Source organism: Eumetopias jubatus, unplaced genomic scaffold (genome assembly GCF_037043125.1).
Source record: "Eumetopias jubatus isolate StellerSeaLion01/CBP00866 unplaced genomic scaffold, mEumJub1_p1.0 scaffold_6, whole genome shotgun sequence".
Lineage (NCBI taxonomy): Eukaryota > Metazoa > Chordata > Mammalia > Carnivora > Otariidae > Eumetopias > Eumetopias jubatus.
The window spans coordinates 78413371-78433403 of NW_028274812.1; the positions used below are offsets into that span (position 1 = coordinate 78413371).

General features: G+C 38.1%; 1 protein-coding gene and 1 pseudogene across 1 annotated transcript in view; both read left to right on the plus strand.

Annotated features, from left to right (window-relative positions):
* Positions 1–248: 248 nt before the first annotated feature.
* Positions 249–398, plus strand: LOC114213109 (U2 spliceosomal RNA; annotated as a pseudogene).
* A 1314-nt stretch (positions 399–1712) lies between these two features.
* Positions 1713–20033, plus strand: part of HMGN3 (high mobility group nucleosomal binding domain 3) — a 30681-nt gene continuing 12360 nt past the window's right edge. Inside the window, exon 1 of the mRNA XM_028108078.2 lies at positions 1713–1816. Within this exon, the coding sequence (XP_027963879.1) occupies positions 1802–1816 (15 nt within the window). The 5' untranslated portion in view covers positions 1713–1801. The remainder of the gene's footprint in view (positions 1817–20033) is intronic.

The window sequence follows — 20033 nt, forward strand, 5'->3', positions numbered from 1 at the left end:
AAATCTACCAAAGACAAATCTGTCAAAAGAAGCAGTTTGAAAAAGATCCCCTATTGGGGGCAATATGAGCATTAAAAAATAGTAATAATGGCAATAGGATGAAGCATATCAAATATATAAAAATCCATGAGTTCCTAAAGATATTACAAAAAGAAAGTCATTGACCACTTCTGGAGTTTGCTGGGATGTCAGTTCATTATTTTGAAACTTAATAAAGAAAAAAGCCACGCATTAAAATTAACTACTTGATCGCTTCTCGGCCTTTTGGCTAAGATCAAGTGTAAAATTAACTACTTGATGACATTTAATGCATATTTGCAGCCTCTGCATGACCAAAGTGGACTTGGCCATGTTTGTGATGTAAGACTTCAATATATTTTCCTATGATGTGAACTTTTGCCTTCTAATATGATTATGAAACCAAGCTTGCCTAATTTTGCTTTTCCTATGATTTCTTAAGAATGAAATTATTCAGTATGGTCTTTTGTATTTGACTTCTTTCATGTGGATCTTGTTTTTGGCATTTGTTCATGTAGGGATATTTTGTTCCTTTTTATTGCTGAGTATTATTCTATTGCATATGGTTACCACAGTTTGCTTACCCATTCACTAGTGCTTTTCCTGTATCTGCTGAAATGATCATATTTGTTTTTTACTTTATTCTATTAATATAGTGAATTACATCGGTTGGTTTTTAGATGTTAAACCAACTTTGAATTCCTAGGATAAACCTCACTGGTCATGATGCCTTATCCTTTTAAATGTTGTTGGGTTTGATTTACTAAAATTTTGTTCAAGATTTTTGTGTCTATGTTTATAAAGGATATTGGTCCATAGCTCTCTCTTCTTTTGAGATCTTACACTGGTTTTGTTATCAGGGTAAAACTGATCTCATAAAATAAATTCAGAAGTGTCTCTGCAATGTCAGTTTAATGCCTTGCAGAACTTTGAGAAACATTAAATTATGTCTATTTTAAATATATTTATTTAAATATATGTTTCAAATATAATCTGTTCTGACCTTGTTCATTCTTTTTCTAATTTCCATAACAAACATATCCTATTCAACTTCAAGCCTAGTTTGAAGTTGGCTGAATTAGTGAGTGATTTGTAATCACAGATTTTTAGGAAACGAAAGCTAAGTAACTTTTGAAATTATTGTCATTAGATATCTAGAAAGGGAAACTGAGACCTTTAGAAATTGCCACACTCTCCCAGAACAGGATATCTTCTCACTCTTACAGGTCTCCATCACCTAACATTCATTACAAGCCTTTACGGGGTAGGAAACGTATCAAGTGCCTGCTGTGCATATACTTACACTATATAGTTGATGTGTCCAGCCGTACTCTTGTTTCTGACGATAAAGGCCCACACTGTTCCTACTGACAGGATCCAAACAGGGAGCAGCAAAACGATCAAACTCCAGGACCGTGTGGCTTGGGGGTTACTAGTTGAACTGGGCATGCTCAGTCACCAGGCAGATTTTTTTTTTTTTTTTTTTCGGTGAAGTGGAAACTACAACAGCGCTTACCGTGTGCGCTGAGGTGGGCGTGCCCTCGTGGAATTTAGAATGTTGCCGCAGCCAATGGGGCCTCGCGGCCGGCTGCCGGGGCTCCTCATTGGAGGAGCGGGGAGGCGAGCGAGTAGAGGGCCCCTGGAGGGAGCCGCGGAGGTGCAGGTCGGAGAGGCCGGGCTACGCCGTGCCCTGCGCGTGAGCAGCTGCAGCGGCGGCATCCAGCGGCGGTGTCTGCAGTTCCAGCCCGTTGCTTTACTTTTTAGCTGCACGAACGTAGTCATTATGCCGAAGAGAAAGGTAAGTCTTGCCAAAAAAGATTCAAAGGCCTTCAAATTGTGCTTACAGCAGATCTTGTCATTGCGGTGGATTGCGCGGAATGCGCTTGGTAGTAACTCGGGGTTTGCGAATCTCTTTGCTCTTTGCGAATCTCTTTGCTCTTTGCTTCTCCACGCTTGTTTTCAGATGCCTGTTGCGGACATTCCTCCTTCCCTCTCTCCCTCCCTGCGTCCTCATCGGTTTCTGACTGTTACTTTCTCTCCAGCGACGCGGCTTCCCTTCTTTTTGAACTCATGCTAGCTGGAATGGTTTCCACTTCAAACAACAAGAAGCAAAAGAGCTTTCCATTCGCCCTTCCAGGAGGGGAGTTTCCTCTTTAAAACTGCCGGGTTGTGATTAGTGTGGAGGGAAAGCAGTGATGGGGGCGGAGGGGGGGGGGAACAAGTCCATGCATAGGGAGATCGAAAAAAAAAAAAAATAAGTCGGGCAGATGTTGGGGTTATTCCCAGGTGGGCCTAGCCCACGGCTGGGCGCGCCGCGTTGGCTCTGAGGCCAAGGGAAGGGAAAGCCATGTTTAAAATAGCACTCACCCCCCTGCTCGCCTCCGCTGCAGACCCGTATGTACCAACTCCCGTGTCAATCAGGGCTGGGGACGGCGCAGGCGGGGCCGGGCGCCCGGGACCTGCCGGCAGTTCGCGGCGGGAGCGGCGCAGTTAGCCACGCGCAGGACGGGACAGCGCCGGTGGCGCCCACTGTGGTTTGCCGAGGAATGGGGCCACCGGGTCCACTCCGGCGACCCAAGCCCACACTCAGTCGGGAAAGGCGGGGTGCGCGTGCTCCCGCGCCCCTCGATACTCACGGGGAACTGGGGACATTTTCGTCCCAGCTTCAGCTCCTTGAGGACTATTACGTCCCCTTCCGCGCGGGCCCGGGACACGAAGTATCGAGCACCGCGCTGCATGTTTCCCTTGGGGTCTGGCCGCGACTGGTCATTGTCTCGGGGAGGGAAGGGAAGGCTTTCCTTCACCCAGAGAAAACCGGTGTGTGGCGGCTGTAACCTAAGAAAATGTTTTGCACCCTCCCACTGCCTGCCAGGAGTGTAAACCAGTGTGTCTTAAATTTGAGGCAAAATTACAAATAATTCCTGCTTTATCAGTTAAAGACTGTGGCCTGATTTGTGTCAGTGAATGCATTATTTTATAAAAATACAGAAGCTTTTGCCTTCTTACCCGCCATTACTAAGAATTGGATGGGAACTTGTCTCCTCCACTTTTTAAAAAACACAAAAGTTTGTTGTGGTTTTTTTTTTAATCTTAAGAGTTTATTGTGCACATACTGTGAGCTTCGTACTGTGGGAAGAGTTTGACTTGTATTATTTCATTTACTCCTCAGTACATCTTGAGAGGTGTTAAGGCCATTGAACTAGGGTTTGAATACCTGAGTTCCCCAACGTTTCACCAACCAATAGCTAGTACCAAAGATTTAGTGGTGGGCGGGCGGGTCAAGTCGAATTTAGGAAATGCAAAGAGATTAGGAACCTGAGAAGATGGATGGCATGTTACGAGTACTAATACTTGAGATTCATTATTTAAATTTGTTTATGAAAATATTGCTTTCCAGGCCTGTTTTACTAGAACTAGGGTATTTAAAATGATACCACCATTTTCAACACTTATCTGAGGTTTAATGACTACGTTGGGAATTCTAGTAGAGTCAAAAGAACCAATCATCAGGAGATGAGTTAGGGAGTGAATTCGTGCCATCCCTTTTCCTGAGAATTATTAGCAAATTTAAATGAACAGTAAGTTAGAAGCTAGCCAGGCATCCTGGGACTAGGGGCAGACTTGTATACAAGCGCCTGAATGTCATCCCTCAGGATATCAACATGTTCTTCAGAGATGGAAAACCTGTCCTTGATTAATAGGAAGGCTTTTCATTTATACCTGGAGCCCAAAGTTGATACCTGGACAGAAGCAGCCACAAATTTAACGTAGTTACCACGCCATCCCATCTATCAGTCACACCTTAGAGCTGCCTCATGGAATCCTGGAGGTCACTGGAGCTTACTGGTAAAGCCTGCCTAGATGCAAAGAAAAGACCTGAAGACAATCTGTGCCTAGCACTTCCAGAGCTATAAAGCTGGGGCACCTGCTAAAACATGTACATACTACTCCACGTTATTTTTCTTGACTAAAGGACTGCCTGTTCTACGTTAAAATAAATTTTTTAAAAGTGCCCCTGCGATACTTTTTTGCCATCTTGGCCCCCTTTTTTCAACTTGTTCCAAAAATCCAGAAAAGTTATTTAATGAACACCTGTTTAGGCTGTTCTGCAGAGTAAGATATGGAATCCTAGCACTGCTTTAATGTCATGGGGATACATAGTTCGCTCTCATGGAGCTTATATTCAATTCATTGAAGATGATAAGAGTAGCAGGCACAAAGCACTTGAGTAACCTTAAGACTATATATGCATATACACATACATACATACATATATATATATATATATATATATATATGTTCCAGAATATACAGTTTAGGTATAGATTCTAAATGCTGTAGGATTGATAGGAAAAGAAGGTTGAATTTGGGTGGATCTTGCAAGTGTAGGTAGGACTCAAATATATACAGAGAAAAACACAGTCATTTTCTGTTATCAGGCATTTGAATGCCTCTTCTGATTGTATCTTAGTATAAGCAGGCCTCAGTTTTACAATTGAAAGGCCGTAATATCCACATTAATATAAAACCTATAAATATAAATATATATTTACATAATATATATTTATATAGTATACATAATTATAAATATATATTTTATATATAATATATAAGATAAATATAATATAAAATAAAATCTTTTATTTTCTTAATCATATCTTTGTTTTATCTATATCTTTGTGTCTTTGTGTATGATAATTATATTAAACCAAATGGTTTTTTTTTATAACCGGTAGAATTTTTTGAAGCAATATGCACTAAACAGTAAGGAGTTGTTTAGTTAACATTAGATCTCTTTCTGAGTTTGCTCAATTTGAAAAAAGTTCCATTTCCAGTATTTATTACCTAATGGGTGATGGGCCACCCACCACTTTTTAGTAGTGAGTGAGATAGCAGGGAAAATGATAATATGCATGAATGCAGGTGGTGGTGAGATCATGAGTGACTGAGTTCTAGACTGTTCTGGTCAGACAGCCATGAATGCCTGCTGTGGTCACGTTATTATGTGATGATATGATGTTCTACAAAGAGGGATCAGCCAGTGAGCCCCAGAGTCATGGTCCTGGCATGATTAGCAACAGCAAACACATTTTCACATCTTTTTTTTTTTTTTTTAATTTTTCCAGTACCTCATCACTGGAACTATTGGAAATGTCTAGTGTATCACATCACTAATGAGGCAATTTTCCATGAATTTGGGGTGTAAACATTTGTGTCTCTTTACACTCAAAGGCTTAAGGAAGAAAAACCTTTCTGCCTCTAGCTTTGAAATTTGAAATTAGGTTTTATCTCTTAAAATGGAGAGGCCTAGTAGTTCTGGGCTTGGCACAAGCAATGCTTAACTCAGAATATTCAAGGTTTCTGATTAATGTTTCAAAAGAATATCACGTGTCATAACACCAGAGACAGACTCTGAAAATGAAAATACAGATGGGTGTGACTTCATGACTTCATGAGTTCAGTATGACAAAAGCCCATTGTTAACAAAATCTAAAAACTTACGAAAAACTGGGAAAAAGTATTTGTATCACATATCACTGAAAAAAGTTTGCTATTTTAAAAAGATAAAAGTCTCACATGTCCTTATGGAAAAGATGTATATCCTTATAAGAAAATAGCAAACTCAAATAGATGAAGTGTTCAGTTTTGCTAGAGATCAAAGAAATGTATATTATTAAGAATAAGGAAATGTGATTTTTTAAAGCCAATTTGGTAAAAAATATTGGAAGTATCATTGCCAAGTGCTGAATGATACTGACACTCTAGCAACAATCAAGCAGTGTGGATGGGAGTACAATTACCCGTTTTAAAAAAAAGGCCTTATTTGAGTATGATCTACTTACCATAATGTCCATTCATCTATTCAAAGTGTGCAAATCAGTAATTTTAAGTAAATTAAAGTTATGTAACATTACCATAATCCAGTTTTGAGCCATTTCCATCACTCTGAAAAGGTTTCTCAAGTTGTTTGCATCCAGTCTATGCTCCCACCCCAGCTCCAGGCAACCACTAATCTCCCGACTCTATAGATTTGCCTTTTCTGGAAATTTTACATAAAAGGAATCAAACAGTACACAGCCTTTTGTGTCTGGTTTCTTTCAGCATAATGTTTTTGAGATCCACACATGCTGTAGCATGCATCAGTACTACTTTCTTTTCTGTTGCCCAATGATACTCCATTGTTTATCCTTTCACAAATGGATGGACATTTGGATTGTTCCAGTTTTCAGTTATTATGAATAATGATGCCGTGAATATTGATCTGTAAGTCTTTCATGGGCATATTTTCGTTTTTCTTGGGAAGTTTCCTAACCATAGAACTGGTGGGCGGTATGACAGTCTGTTTTTAACATTTTAAGAAACTTTCAAACTGTTTTCCAAAGTGATTGGATGAGGGTTCCAGTGTCTCTACATCCTTGCTCATACCTGGTATTGTCACTTTTTATGCTTATAGCCATTCTAATAAATTTAATTTACATTTCCATAATAACTAATGACAATGAGCATCTTTTCATGTGCTTACTAGCGTAATGTATCTCTTAGGTGAAATGTCTATTCAGATATTTTTGCCCATTTTTTAACTAGGTTTTTAGTCTTACTGAGTTGTTAGAGTTCTGTAAATACTCCAAATACAAGTCCTTTATTAGCTGTATGGATTGTAGATACTTTCTTCCAGTCTGTGACTTTGTAAAATAATTTGTCTTAATGATGTCTTTTGAAAAACAGAAGTTTAATTTTGATAAAATCCATTTAGCGTCACGTCTAATAAATCTTTGCCTAATCCAGAGTCACAAATATTTTCTCCTAGAAGTTTTATAGTTTTCACTCTATTATTTAGTTCTGTGATCCACTTTGAGTTAATATTGTATCTAGTGTGAGATAGGGTTTAAATTCACCCTCTCTCGTTGGTTTTGTTTGTTTGTTTGTTCGGTTGGTTTTTTTGCATGTTGATAGCCAGTTTTCCCAATACCAATTGTTGAAAAGACCATCCTTTTCCCATTAAATTGCTTAGGTACCTTTGTGGAAAACCAATTCCATCATAAATGTAAAGGTTTCTTTCTGCGTTCTCAGTTATATTCCATTGTCTATAAGTCTGCCCTTATGTCAGTACCACATTATCATGATTATTATGGTTTTATAGTAAGATCTGAATTCTGGTAGTATCAGTCCTCTACTTTGTTCTTCTTTTTCAAAATTGTTTTGTCTACTATGTTCTTTGCACTTCCATATAAATTTTAGAATCAGCTTATAAACTTCTACAAAAACACCTCCCATAATTTTAATAGGGATTGAATTGAATCTATAAATCAATTTAGGATGAATAGCCTTCTTAACCATATTGAGTTTTCCAGTATGAATATGAAAGGGCCTAACTACATGTAGTATGCTATCCATAAATGCTTGCTGAGTTTAATTGAGTTAATATTGATATGGTACCTGTGTTTGAGTAAAGGCTCCAAAATGACAGGCTTGTACATTTTATTCATTGATTCACTTATTTCATGTTAAATAAACATTTATTGAGCATCACCTTTATGCAGAGTACCATCATGTTGGGAAAATAAGTGAACTGGGTTTTTTCCCAACCCTCTTTGAAGCGAATAAGTAAATGCCCTCATTTTTAAGGATCTTTTAGTCTGATAGGGTAGGTAATATACACATGTAAGTACTTATAATTCATGGCAAGAAATGATAATGAGCCACAAGAAAGGCTATGAGAGTTCAAAGGTTTAGCCAGACCACAAATCCGAAGAAAAAACACTGACAAGAAGTTGTTTAGTTAAAAGGGCTGGAGGTTATAGCTTTTTTTTTTTTTTTTTAAATCTCAGGAGGATCAGTGCTAGTTTATTACAGGAGATCTGTCATTGGTCTTTTCTGTGAAGTCTTGCTTTCTTTGAAGTATAAGGAAGTTAAATTCAAGTCCTGTTAGCAGTTGAGATTACATTGTGTGCAGTAACTGCCCTCCCTCATTAGTAAATATTAAGTGACTTCATGGCCTTTATGCCTTTTTTTAACCACCCTCTTGTATTTTAATGGTGGTTGTCTGACAAGCACCATGTTTCTAAATTAGCACACGTTATTTAATTACCTAATTTGGAATTAACTTTGTAATCTTCCTAATTTGACTTGACCATGAGGTGGTTCTGATGGTTCTAATATCCCATGCCCCTAGTGCAGGTAGTAGAACTATTTGCTGAACAAGTGCATGAGTGAATCATTTTCAAGGGAAGAAAGGAGTAAGTTGAATTATTTCATATATGTGGTGAGGAGGTAGCCTGGTATGGTTCTGACATGTACTGTTTACTAGCTGTATGATTTAGAGGACATTGCTTCACTTCTTCCTAAACTTTGAAATTCCTAATTCTCTAAGACTCAGTTTTCTTGTCTGTAAAACAGGGATACAAATATGTTCTACCTCATTGGGTTATTGGGGGAATTAAATGAGATGGTGAATGCAAAGTACTTAGCATAGCACCTGGTGTGTGTAAAACAGTCAGTGGATGTTCATTATTGCAAAAATGATATTTTCAGTTATTCAGAGAACCACAGTGAAATAGGCTTATGATAAGCCCCATGCTTCCATTTTGTAGGAGGACAAATGGCACACACAGTGGATAGGGAGCGGGTAGATCTCACCCTGCGTGTTTAATTAACTGCAGTTCTAGAAGTAGGTGTTCCAACACACAGATACCAAATGCAGTGTTTTTGAAGGAACATAAGCTTTAACCTGGTGCATTTTTACATGGTTGGTTTTCCTCAAAGAAAAAAATATGTTTAAAAATATCTCCATATAACATTAAAATTCCCTTGGCAGATCAGTTATCAAGTGATCTTCTTTTCCTGTATTTTCCACCTAAAACACTGCTTTTGTTTACACCCAAAGTTAAATATATTCCACTTTCCTGCAGGGTACAATTTGGAAATGGTGACTGAAATAAACACCATTTTAGCTGTCGGCTTTCACAGTACCTAGTATGTTGAAATATGATGTCAGTCTCCTGAGTAATTTAAAAATCAGTGTTGAAGATAACAAACCAAATCAAAATGTTGAATCCCTTTTTCACTGGCTGCTTATTTTTTGCCCATTTCACTGTCTTCTTAGAAGAGTTCAGTCACATCAAGTATTGGTTCCTTGAGTCCTGTATTATTATATCTCGTGGACACATCCAGAACAGGGCCATTTAGACGTGCCAAAGGCAAATACATATTTGATCACATGTAAAGTAAATGATATACATATTCAGAAATAGGGAAACAGGAAAAACGGTTTTAAATTTCAAAATTGGTTGCAAAATTTAATCCTTTAAGGGAAACCTATCAGTAACAACATATAAATATATTTATTACTATTAAAATTTAAATAGCTACCATTTATTGAATGCCTCGATATACCAGACCTTAGCTATTATATGCTTTATGTTCATGAGGCATCTTATTTTAAACCATGTATGTGAAGCTATTGGGAACAAACATTATGGGAAGTATTATGGTGTAATTTCATATTATTTCATGTTTTATCCTCACAACAGTTATATGAGGCTATTCTCATCTCACAGATAGATAATGACAGCCACGATAAATAACATTTAGATGGCTTCCTGTAACTCAGGCACCGTCTGAGCACTTTGCATTAACGGACGGAATCCTCCCACCACCCACGCAGTAAGGTATATGTACTCTTCAAACTGCCATCTTAAAGAAGGCCCCAGTGATAAGAACTGGCCCAGCCGGGACTGCAGTCCTGGCAGTCTGGCTCCAGAGCCTGTGCTTTTTAACTGCCGAGCCCTACAGCCTTTCTCATACACACAAGAGAATATAAGGATTTGGTAAGATGAAGGAATTCCCCGCAGGTCACGCAGCGAGGAGGTAATAGAACCAGGGATTCTAAGCCAACCTCTTTTACCCAGGAATTTTGCTCTTAACTATTACACCACAGTACTTTCCATAAATGTTTATTTCTGAGAACCTCATGTATTTTTACTTAAACTAAAATGCCCAGTGAATGAAACAAGGAAGAATCAAGAGTTATATAAATACGTGAGTGTTCATTTGATTAAATGTTGTCTTTATTAAGACCTAGGCTGATGCCTTTTTTTTCTAGATTCCAGTCCAAGATACCCAACAAGTCATCATTATCTGTGATCATGCCCTAAGGTTGGTCTCAGGGTCCAGGCATCTGCTCCATTGGAGAGGCACATTACCATGAAGTCTTCTGGGTCTTTCAGTTAACTAATAGATCGTAGGGTCATATACAAAATACGTACGTGCACAGTGTCCTCACCCAAGTATTGATATCTTTGAGTATCGAGAGTCTAAGACTCAGTTATTTTCTCCAGTTACCATAAACTGCTGGATTTACTATTTCCAAGATATATTGTCTTCATTAATTTGTTCTATAGAGAATAACAGGGATACTCCCCTGTGATCAGAAACACATAAGTACCCTGGCATAGTATACAATATATTGAGAGGTTGTAATGTAAATATTATGTTACCATTACTTAGTCATTGGATTTAAAAAAAAGTGAGCAGGTGGTTTTGTTTTTAGAACTCTTCAAATAAGAATAAGAATAAAAGCTTTATAATTTAGAAAACCTTTTGGACCTAGGACCGAATTTATTTTAGGTTCTGGATTACCAAATTAATGTTTAATTACAAAAGTTATTTTTAAGAGGTATACTGTAAGGTGATTCTATTTTAAAAGTGTATTTTGATTATTCTGACCCCATACAAAGGTAAATACAAAGTCTATCCTGAGAGGTGTTGGGTTTCTTATTTGTTTTTATTTTCTCTGTTTCTCTTTCTTTCTTTTTCTTTTTGGGTATAAGCTGTGTTTTTTTTTTTACAATACTGGACAGAATTAGTTAAATTCTACTTTGTGGGAAGTCATGAGTGTTAATCATGGTGTATGTGGGAGATAAGCATACCAAAGATTTGAGGTAATCAAAATGTGAACTTTGAAGACTCCTTCTGAAGTTCTATATGTGTTCCATAGAACACATTTTTAAAAACTATATTCTTTCTACTTCTCATTGCTTTCCTTTACCTCCTCTTAATTACAATTTTTAATTTTTTTATCCTCCTTTTTGTGGTCACATGTCAATCACATCAGACCTCGCTGAATATCAGTTTTGCAAAAATGCAAGGAACATCATAACTGTGTTTACCATTTGCTAGAAATTAATTCATATCTGGGCAAATAGGAAAACGGAGTAACCATCTGGAAAGATCCCTGGTATAAAAGTTGGAAAACTTGGATCTAGTGTGGACTCCGCCTCCTCTTTACCAGGAGAAAGTCACCTGACCTCTTTGAACTTTTATTCTTTGTCTGTTGTAAAATGGGAATGTTAATTAAGGTCACCCATGTATATTCCTACGCTATTGAGAGGACCAAATACAACAAGTAAAAGTCATTGAAAAATGTCAAGCGCTATAAAAACTGATAGAAACGATTTGGTGTTTTGTCTTTAGTTTTAATAGTAAGGTGAAAATGCTTTTATCTATGTGACCATTCAGAAACCCAGAATGGTACTTTTTGTGCATCTCAACATATAGTATTTTTAATGGGGAATTGTTTATTATTATTCCAAGAAGCTCACCAGTGAGGTGGGATAGGAAACATTCCACTACATATTATATGCTCTTCCTCTTGATCTACAGGTTAAAATATTTCCCAATCTGGAAACCTTTTGCTCTTCTGGCATCCTAGATCTGCACCCAATTTTGAAATTCAGAAAACTAACACAAACCACTCTGAGAGGTGTAGTGCTTAAGAGAATGAACTCTGAGCCAGCCTGAATCCTAGGTCTTCCCTTACTGGCAAGATTACCAGCTAGGTAATCTTGAGTAAATTACTTAACCTCCTGATCTCAATTCCTCATTTATAAAACGGACATCATGCTACTTTACCAACTTCACAGGATTGTGGTGAGGATTAAAACATTTAGATCATTGCCTTGCACGTAACTGCAATATGTACATTATTTATTATTATTATTTAGGATCCATTGTTTTGTCCTTTTCCAAGACCCCAGTACCTATAGGCATCCCTATAATATACACAGTGACCCTTCTGCAGTGTGATTAATAAGTACACGGGCAGCTAAGTAAGTCAGGAAGATGAGATCTTCAGGCCCATCATCTTTCAGTTGTACTTGTGAAGAAACTTGGGCAGAGGGAAGTGAGATGTGAGCCAGACCGGAATTCAGGCTTCTGACTTCAGCCAGGTGCTTTCCCATCTGTACAAAACCACTCACACGAAAAACGTAACTCAGGTGGAAGAGACGATTCAGACCAAAGAGATGTGTGAAATGTTTAAGGTTGTTTATTTCATATTAAGGATAAACTTCCATTATTGCATTATATATATTTACGCTAATAAAATTTCACCGAACATCCTAGAACATGGCTTTTTCTTTTACTTTTTGTTATCTTTTATACCTGATTACAATGTGAGGTATTTTCCCTAAAGGTATCCCTCAGGAAAAAAAAAAGGTAGTTTCTGTTTATTTCAGTTCATCCAGTCTTTTACAACAGCGTTTTTAACTCAATTACTTTTATCTCTAACAACAAAATAACATTTTGGGAAGACATACTAGCCTGACGTGACCTCAGTAAATGAATTTGGGTTTATAGAAGTTGATGAAATTAATAGACATAAGCAAGGAAGGAGGTAGCAGAGAAATTTAACATTAGTTTGATTATTAACCCTCTTAACGTGATCTCTCAATTCTAAGTGTTGGGTTTTTAAAGATTATCTTAAAAAAAGTTACGCAGTGTTGGAGGATCCCAAACACAGACCTACAGAATGAATGAAAAACAACCGTGCTAATGTTAAATAACGATCCAGGTGGCTTAAATAAAAATTTAAATGTGTCTGTTTCATGTGTCCGGTTCATGTGTCATGGAATATTTGAATTTAAGAGAACTACCTGTTATTTAGAAAACCTCAAGAATTTCATGGGTAGGGGTGCCTGGGTGGCTCAGTCATTAAGTGTCTGCCTTCGGCTCAGGTCATGATCCCACGGTCCTGGATCGAGCCCTGCATCGGGCTCCCTGCTCCGCGGGAGGCCTGCTTCTCCCTCTCCCACTCCCCCTGTTTGTGTAAAAAAGAATTTCATGGGCAGTGCCCCCATTTGGGGGGAAAATTAACACTGTGTTAATCAAATAGTTGAGTTATATATTCATTTTAGCAGAAGAGCAGCAGAGTTTGTTATATGCACGTTTCTCTGGGTGGGTTATTTGGATATTTCCTCTGCTAACCAGCTCACTCTTAGACTGCTTCTTTTCTCCAGCCTTGGGTTTGTAACAGGAAATGTAAATTAATTTTTAAAGAAATTTTAAATAATAATAAAGAGGCTTAAAAAAATATTGGGCAGCAAGTTAGAGAAGAATCACCTCAAAGTAATACATTCCCCAGGTTAAAAGAAGTATTTATTGGTTTCTTTGCTTTGTTATATCTGCTCCCAGCTTTCCCACATTAGCATGGACTACCCAGGAGTTGACAATGGATTTGTTCTATGGCTGCTGGAAAATGGTTACTTGAATTTCATAGATACTCTAGGCTCTCAAGTAATTCACTTAACTTACAAAGCAATATCCCTTGTCACTTAAAACCTTAGAAGAAAATCTCTAAGGGCTGACACTTACCAATAAAGAATTTTTGGATCTTTAATATAAGACCCTGCACTTGTTGCTAAGAATCCTGAGCCTTCCCCTTTCTTGTCTTGTGTGGCTTAGAACGATGACGCAAGCCAGGTACTAGCCTTACACGTCCCAGCTGTCGGCCACACAGTCAGTGTCTTTCTCCGCACTGATAATCCACAGGCTCATGCCATTTGAATTGTTCCCAAACAACTCTTGAAGGATTTTCCCATCTTCTCTGATATCTTCCTGAGTTTGGACGGAGAAAATCTGGTGTATCACCACCACTACCCTGGTGCCCCTCTATTTGGTGGTAACTGCTCTTTACTGGAAGACAGTCAGGCAGTTTTTCCTGTTAATTCCTTATGGATCATCTGTGCAATAAAAATTCCAAGTTTCTTTTCTTGGTTTCCTGATAAGGACTGCTGGTTTGTTTAGTCTTCAGGAGAATGGTTGTGTCCCCTTAGTGCATTTTTTGTGTCCTCATGTGCAGGGCTCAGGCATGTCTGTGTAGGGAAAGAATGGGGATGGTACAGTTGGTCAGCTACTGAAGGAATCCATCCTTCCCGTCAGCTCTCCTCCTACACTAGCCCAAGGAGCGTTCACATTCATGGGGTCTTGCTCTTGGCTTACCTTCTTGCCCACTCCAGTGCCTTCCTATGAACCCAGTTGAAGCAATTATGAATATGTCTTGAACAGAGAAGAAAGAGGCAGTATATAAACCAGATTTATAAGTCATTTAAGTGCAGAAAATGCTGTGGATAAGCCTAGTCATGAATTTGTGTTAGGGCACGGTTAAACTAGACTTAATGGAACAAGTTTGCTTCTAGTCTTTTTTTCCCTCAACATTGCTAATATTTTTATTTGGAAAAAATTTAAATACAGAAAAATCCAGAAAATAATATAACATATTCACTTACCCACCTCTCAAATTTCACAAATTTTAATGTTATCATTTTGCTTCAGATATTTTTTAAATAAAATAACATGTTACAGATAAAGTTGAACTTTCTTTAGAAACATCCCCTTGGTTCCCATCCCTTATCAGCCTCCATTATCATGAATTTGTTGTGTATCCTTCCAGTCCATGATTTTATACTTTTATGATCTGTGTGTCATATATAAATCCTTAATATTGATTTGTGCATGTTTTAAAATTTGTAAAAGTGGAATCATATACATATATTTTTATGTTTTTCTCCTTCTGTCACTTGACATTAAAATGGATGAGTATAATTTGTTTAGGTATATTGTGATTACTAATGTATTTGGACTTTTTCTAAGGACTTATTTTATGGTTTTTATTTATTATTTGTCCTTTTCTTTCCTCAGTTTTTTGTTAAAATGTGCTTCATTCCACTCCTCCTGATTTGGAAGTTTATAGATTCTGTTCCTTATGTTAAAAATTTTAAGGACTATCAAAAAAAAATTTTAAGGACTATCTTTAAATTTTAACAAAGTCTAAAATGATTCTGTGTATCACCCTCAGAACAAAACCAGGACTTTAGCATGCTTTAACTTCTCATCTATTCATTCTGCTCTCATTTTTTGTGGTTATTATGGTCTAGAACTATGCTGTTCAGTATGGTAGCCACTAGCTACATGAGGCAGTTAAGTACTCTTTTAAAAAAAAGAATGAGCTGAATTTTTTAAATTTCAATTTTGATCAATTTAAATTCAAAAACTTGTATTAGATTAAGTTACTGAAAAAATTTAAATACGTTTGGAACAACCTGGATATGTGAAGCTACTATAAACTTTATGAACTCTAAATATAGATCAGGTACTCTGGTGAAAACCTAGCGTTTGAGTGGAGATGTGCTTATGTTAAGTGTAAAGTACATGCTGCATTTTGAAGATTTAGTATCAGAAAGCTTTGTAAACTACCTGAATAATTTGTAAATTGGTAACACATTGAAATGATACAATTTTAGATAGATCCAGTTACATATTAAACTTAATTTCATCTGTTTCTTCATACTTTTTTAATGTGGCTATTAGAAAATCTGGAATTACATGTTATATTTCTGTAGGACAGCACTGGTCTAGGATTTCTATTGAAACTTTTTTAAATGCAAAAAAAAATAGGTATTATTATCTACAAGTAATAGATAATTAGATTTACCAGTATTTCATACTTAATTCATATATACTTTGCTTCCATCTGAATTCATTTTTATAATTGCGAAATTTGATCCATTAGTAACAGGTCCTTATTGAAAGGAAGGTTCTGTTGATGCTTAACTGTCTTAAGTATCTGTATTCTGAGATATCTTTATTTTTCCTTCATTCTTAAATGATAGCTGGGTATAAGGTTCTAGGTTGATAGTTACCATCAACTACCTGAACATTACTCCATATTTCTTACATTTGTAGTTGCTGGTGAGAAGTAATTCTTTGTAGATAATTCATCTTTTAACTCTGATAATTTCTAAGATTTTTCTCACTTTGCTATAGTTTTACTACTTCATGTTTCATTGTATTTATTTGTTTTGTTTCCAGTTTGTTCCTTGGTGTAAACTTTCAATCTAGAGACTCATGACTTCAGTTTGGGAAAATTCTCAGCCACCATGTCTTTGCCTTCCTACTAGTACCTCTGTTCCTGGCTTCTGAACTGTCTGTTAGGTATATGTGGAGCTTCTCAATTAACCGTGTCTGCTAACCTCTCTTGCATAGTGTTCATTACTTTATTGCTCTTTGTTGCACGCTGAGCTACTCACTCAGCAGTCTATGATAGTTTATTATTTCTTCTGTCCCTGGTCCAGAGCTTATGTTTTGAGGGTTTTTTTCTTTTTTATTTCAATGAGCCTACTTTTATTTTCAGAATCTGTTCAACAAGTTCAACTACCTATTGATTTTTGCCAAAGTTCGTGCCTTCTTGGCCGATTCTCTGTCCCCATCTGGTCACCAGGTGTTCAGTGATCCACCTTCCTGCTGACTTGCCCTCAGATCAGCTCTCAGTGGTACTCCAAACTTCTAGAATCCCTGCTGTGCCTTCCATCTGGCCACCATGTTTGTCTTCCACCCCCCTCCTGGCTCTCAGTTCACTACCCTTGCCACTCGGGTACTGAAGTAGCCTCACATATGTGAATGAGACCTTTTTGTTTGACTGTGGTTCTCTACCCTCTTGACCAATCTGGATTCAAACTGGATTAGCACAAGCCTGCTCTGTCCTTGGAAGTGAGACGAGAACCCTTCTGCATTGGAATTCCTCACACTCACCTCATCCTTCCCATCAGCCCACTAGAAGGTTGAAGTATGTCTGAGATCATCAGTGTACACCCCCAATCCCCATTTCCCCCTTTATCTTTATTCCTCACAATCTCTTGGGAGAAAAACTTTGGGCTTCTGTTCAGTCCCTTCGTACCATACCCTCCTTCTTGTCCCCAGCCTCATGGCTAAGTGTTAAAGGTGGACAGGGTGTGTGGTAAGACAGTCTGAAATGGTAAGTCCTTCTGAAATTACTCCGTGTTACCCTGTTCAAAAACAGATGACAAGGTTACAGGGAATCTGGATGTGTTCACCTTTAAGGTTCTTTTGAATATAATTTGACATTTGGTAATTTAAAGACTCATTAAGATACATATCTCGTTGCATAACATCTGTATAACTATTCACCATCTATGAAATGCTCTAACATCTCGCTTGGTCTTAAGCATGATGCTTGGGAGTTCAATGTCATTATCATCTGTCATTCACGGATGAAGAGACTCTAGGTAGAGAGCCAGCATTCAAGCCCTTGTCCTGACCTGCATTCATGCTACAGTACCACACTGATCCCAGGGTAAAGATCGTTTGGCTTGTTTCTAAATTTGTTATGTGCTTGTTAATAGAAAGCCCTTATGGCGAGATTGCCAGAGAAACCAGCTTTGCCTTGAGTTGTAACTCTTCACATTTCCACTCTTATATTCATTCATCTGAAGCCATTAACATTTTCAGTTATACCTGTTTTTTTGTGTGTGTGGCGTCTTTCCAGGTTTCTTTTTTTTTTTTTTCCAGTTATTTGCATTTGACTTAGGTCAGTGTTTAGAAAGTGATCTCCCAATCATATTGCTGTCAGTAATGCACTGCATAGAATATTGGAAATTATGTCATTAACATCCCTTTTTAACTTTTTTAACGTCAGTTAACATCAGAATAGCTGTGTGCTACTTCTTTAAATGCCTACCAGTTACAGGTGGGGGTACCCCAGATTGAACTGGGGTACCAACTGGCCTAACAGGTGTGAATGAGAGCCCAGTGCTTCTTGACAGAGGATCTCATTTGTGGTCAGAGGGTCGAGTTTGTAGCATAGAATTGAGCAAATTCAAATGGTCCACGTATGGACTGTCTTCAGACGCTCACACTTTGTAAGGTTTTGCTCTCTCCAACTTGGCCGGCTGATACAGCAAGATCTGTGAATTAGAAATTCCTGTGCAAGAGAGTGGGGAACAGAAAAGAGAAGCTCTGTTTCCCTTCATGATAGAGAAGGTATCAGGGAAGAGGGGAAAATGGTTGGTTCATTTGGGAAACAAGAACTCCATGAGAAGCGCCTGGGCAGCTCGGTTGATTAAGTGTCTCACTCTTGGTTTTGGCTCAGGTCATGATCCTTGGGTCGTGAGATCGAGTCCTGCCTCCAGCTCCCTGCTCAGCCGGGAGTCGGCTTGTCTCCATCTCCCTCTGCTCCTCCCCTCGCTTGTGTGGGTGCACGTGCGCTCTCTCTCTCAAATAAATCTGGAAGGAAAGAAGGAAGGAAGGAAGGAGGGAGGGAAGGAGGGAAGGAAGGACGGAAGAAAAGAAAAAAGAACAGAACTCCATACATGTCTCCATCTCCCTCTGCTCCTCCCCTTGCTGTGCGGGCGCGCGGGCGCGCGCTCTCTCTCTCTCTCTCTCTCTCACTCTTTCAAATAAATAAATAAATCTTGAAGGAAGAGAGAAAGAAAAGAAAAGAGAAGAGAAAAGAACAGAACTCCATGCATGTCTCCGTCTCCCTCTGCTCCTCCCCTTGCTTGTGCAGGCGTGTGCGCGCTCTCTCTTTCAAATAAATAAATAAATCAGAAAGGGAGGGAGGGAGGGAGAAAAGAAAAGAACTCCATGCACATGCGAGGCTCTGGAGAGAGGTGAGCCGACAGACTGTGGAGAGAGAGTCTGTGGACAGTCTCAGAGAGAACCGAAGGTTTACTAGGTCATCTGCCTTGAAGAAAAGCTTTTGACTTTCTAAAAGACTTTATCTACCTCTGATCTATGTTTTACAGGTTATTTTATAGCCTGTTTTTTTTTTTAACTTAGCATTGTCTTATGTGGACTTTCTATGTATTCACACAGCCTAACTATTTTTAATCCCATTGCATTAATAATTACATAGTTTACTTAAATATTTCTCTATTATTTACTAATCATGTGAGTGGTTTCCAGTTACTCCCTATTAAAAACAGTACAACTAAAACAGTATTTTTACAGTCTGTCTTTGAGTCCTGGTTCCAAAACTGGAATTACTGGATCATTATATGATTAGTCCTGTGTGTCTTTCTCAGATTGCCCGTTTGTTCTTTAAAAATATCATATTAATTTACAGTGTCGCCAGGCCCACCAAACAGTGGGTTTTATTATCTTTAAAATTTTTTCCTCATTTTATCAGATGAGGCATTACCGCATAGCCCTTTCATTTTGCTCAAGCCAAGCAGTATGCCAAATGTCAGTTTGCTATTTGTATTTTTTCTCTTAGAAACTCTATTCATATCTTCTGCTCACCTGTCATAGAGATTGGGTAATCACCTTCCACATTTATATGGTTTTAAAATGTATGAAATAGTTTAATTTTCTAATTAGCTTAATCGTTTTCATCTTATTTACTGCCTTTAGCCAATAAAAATATATTGGGATCTGCAGTGTGTCACCTACATCTAATGATATTTTTCCTTCAGTTGTATGCGCTGTTGTACTCACATAAAGGAGTCAGGTTTGAGCTGTCACCAGGGTGACAGGTGCTGCCTCAGGGGGTGGGTCAAAATCAGGAAGCAAATCAGCTGGGGTGGCAGGGCGTTGGGCTGTCCGGCCAAGGCTGGGGGTTTGGTAGAGATGCTGGAGTTGATAATGAAAGAATAATAATCCATGACATATTTGTCAAGTCATATCAAGAAGCAGGCTAGAAATCAAAGCGAGGCGAGTATGGGACAAAAATACGCTTTTGTGCTCAGGCTGAGCTTTCTTAGCATCCTGCCCTCATCTTAGAGAAACAAAGTGCCTGGAACGTGTGGTGGTTCCTGGCACCGCTGCCTCTGGCCACTGGGTCTCTGTTCTTTTACTAGTGGTTTAATCATCAAAAATCAATGAAAATGACGTAGGGTGAGTGCACATTAAAAACAGGGGTTCATATCAGTTCTTGCACCACT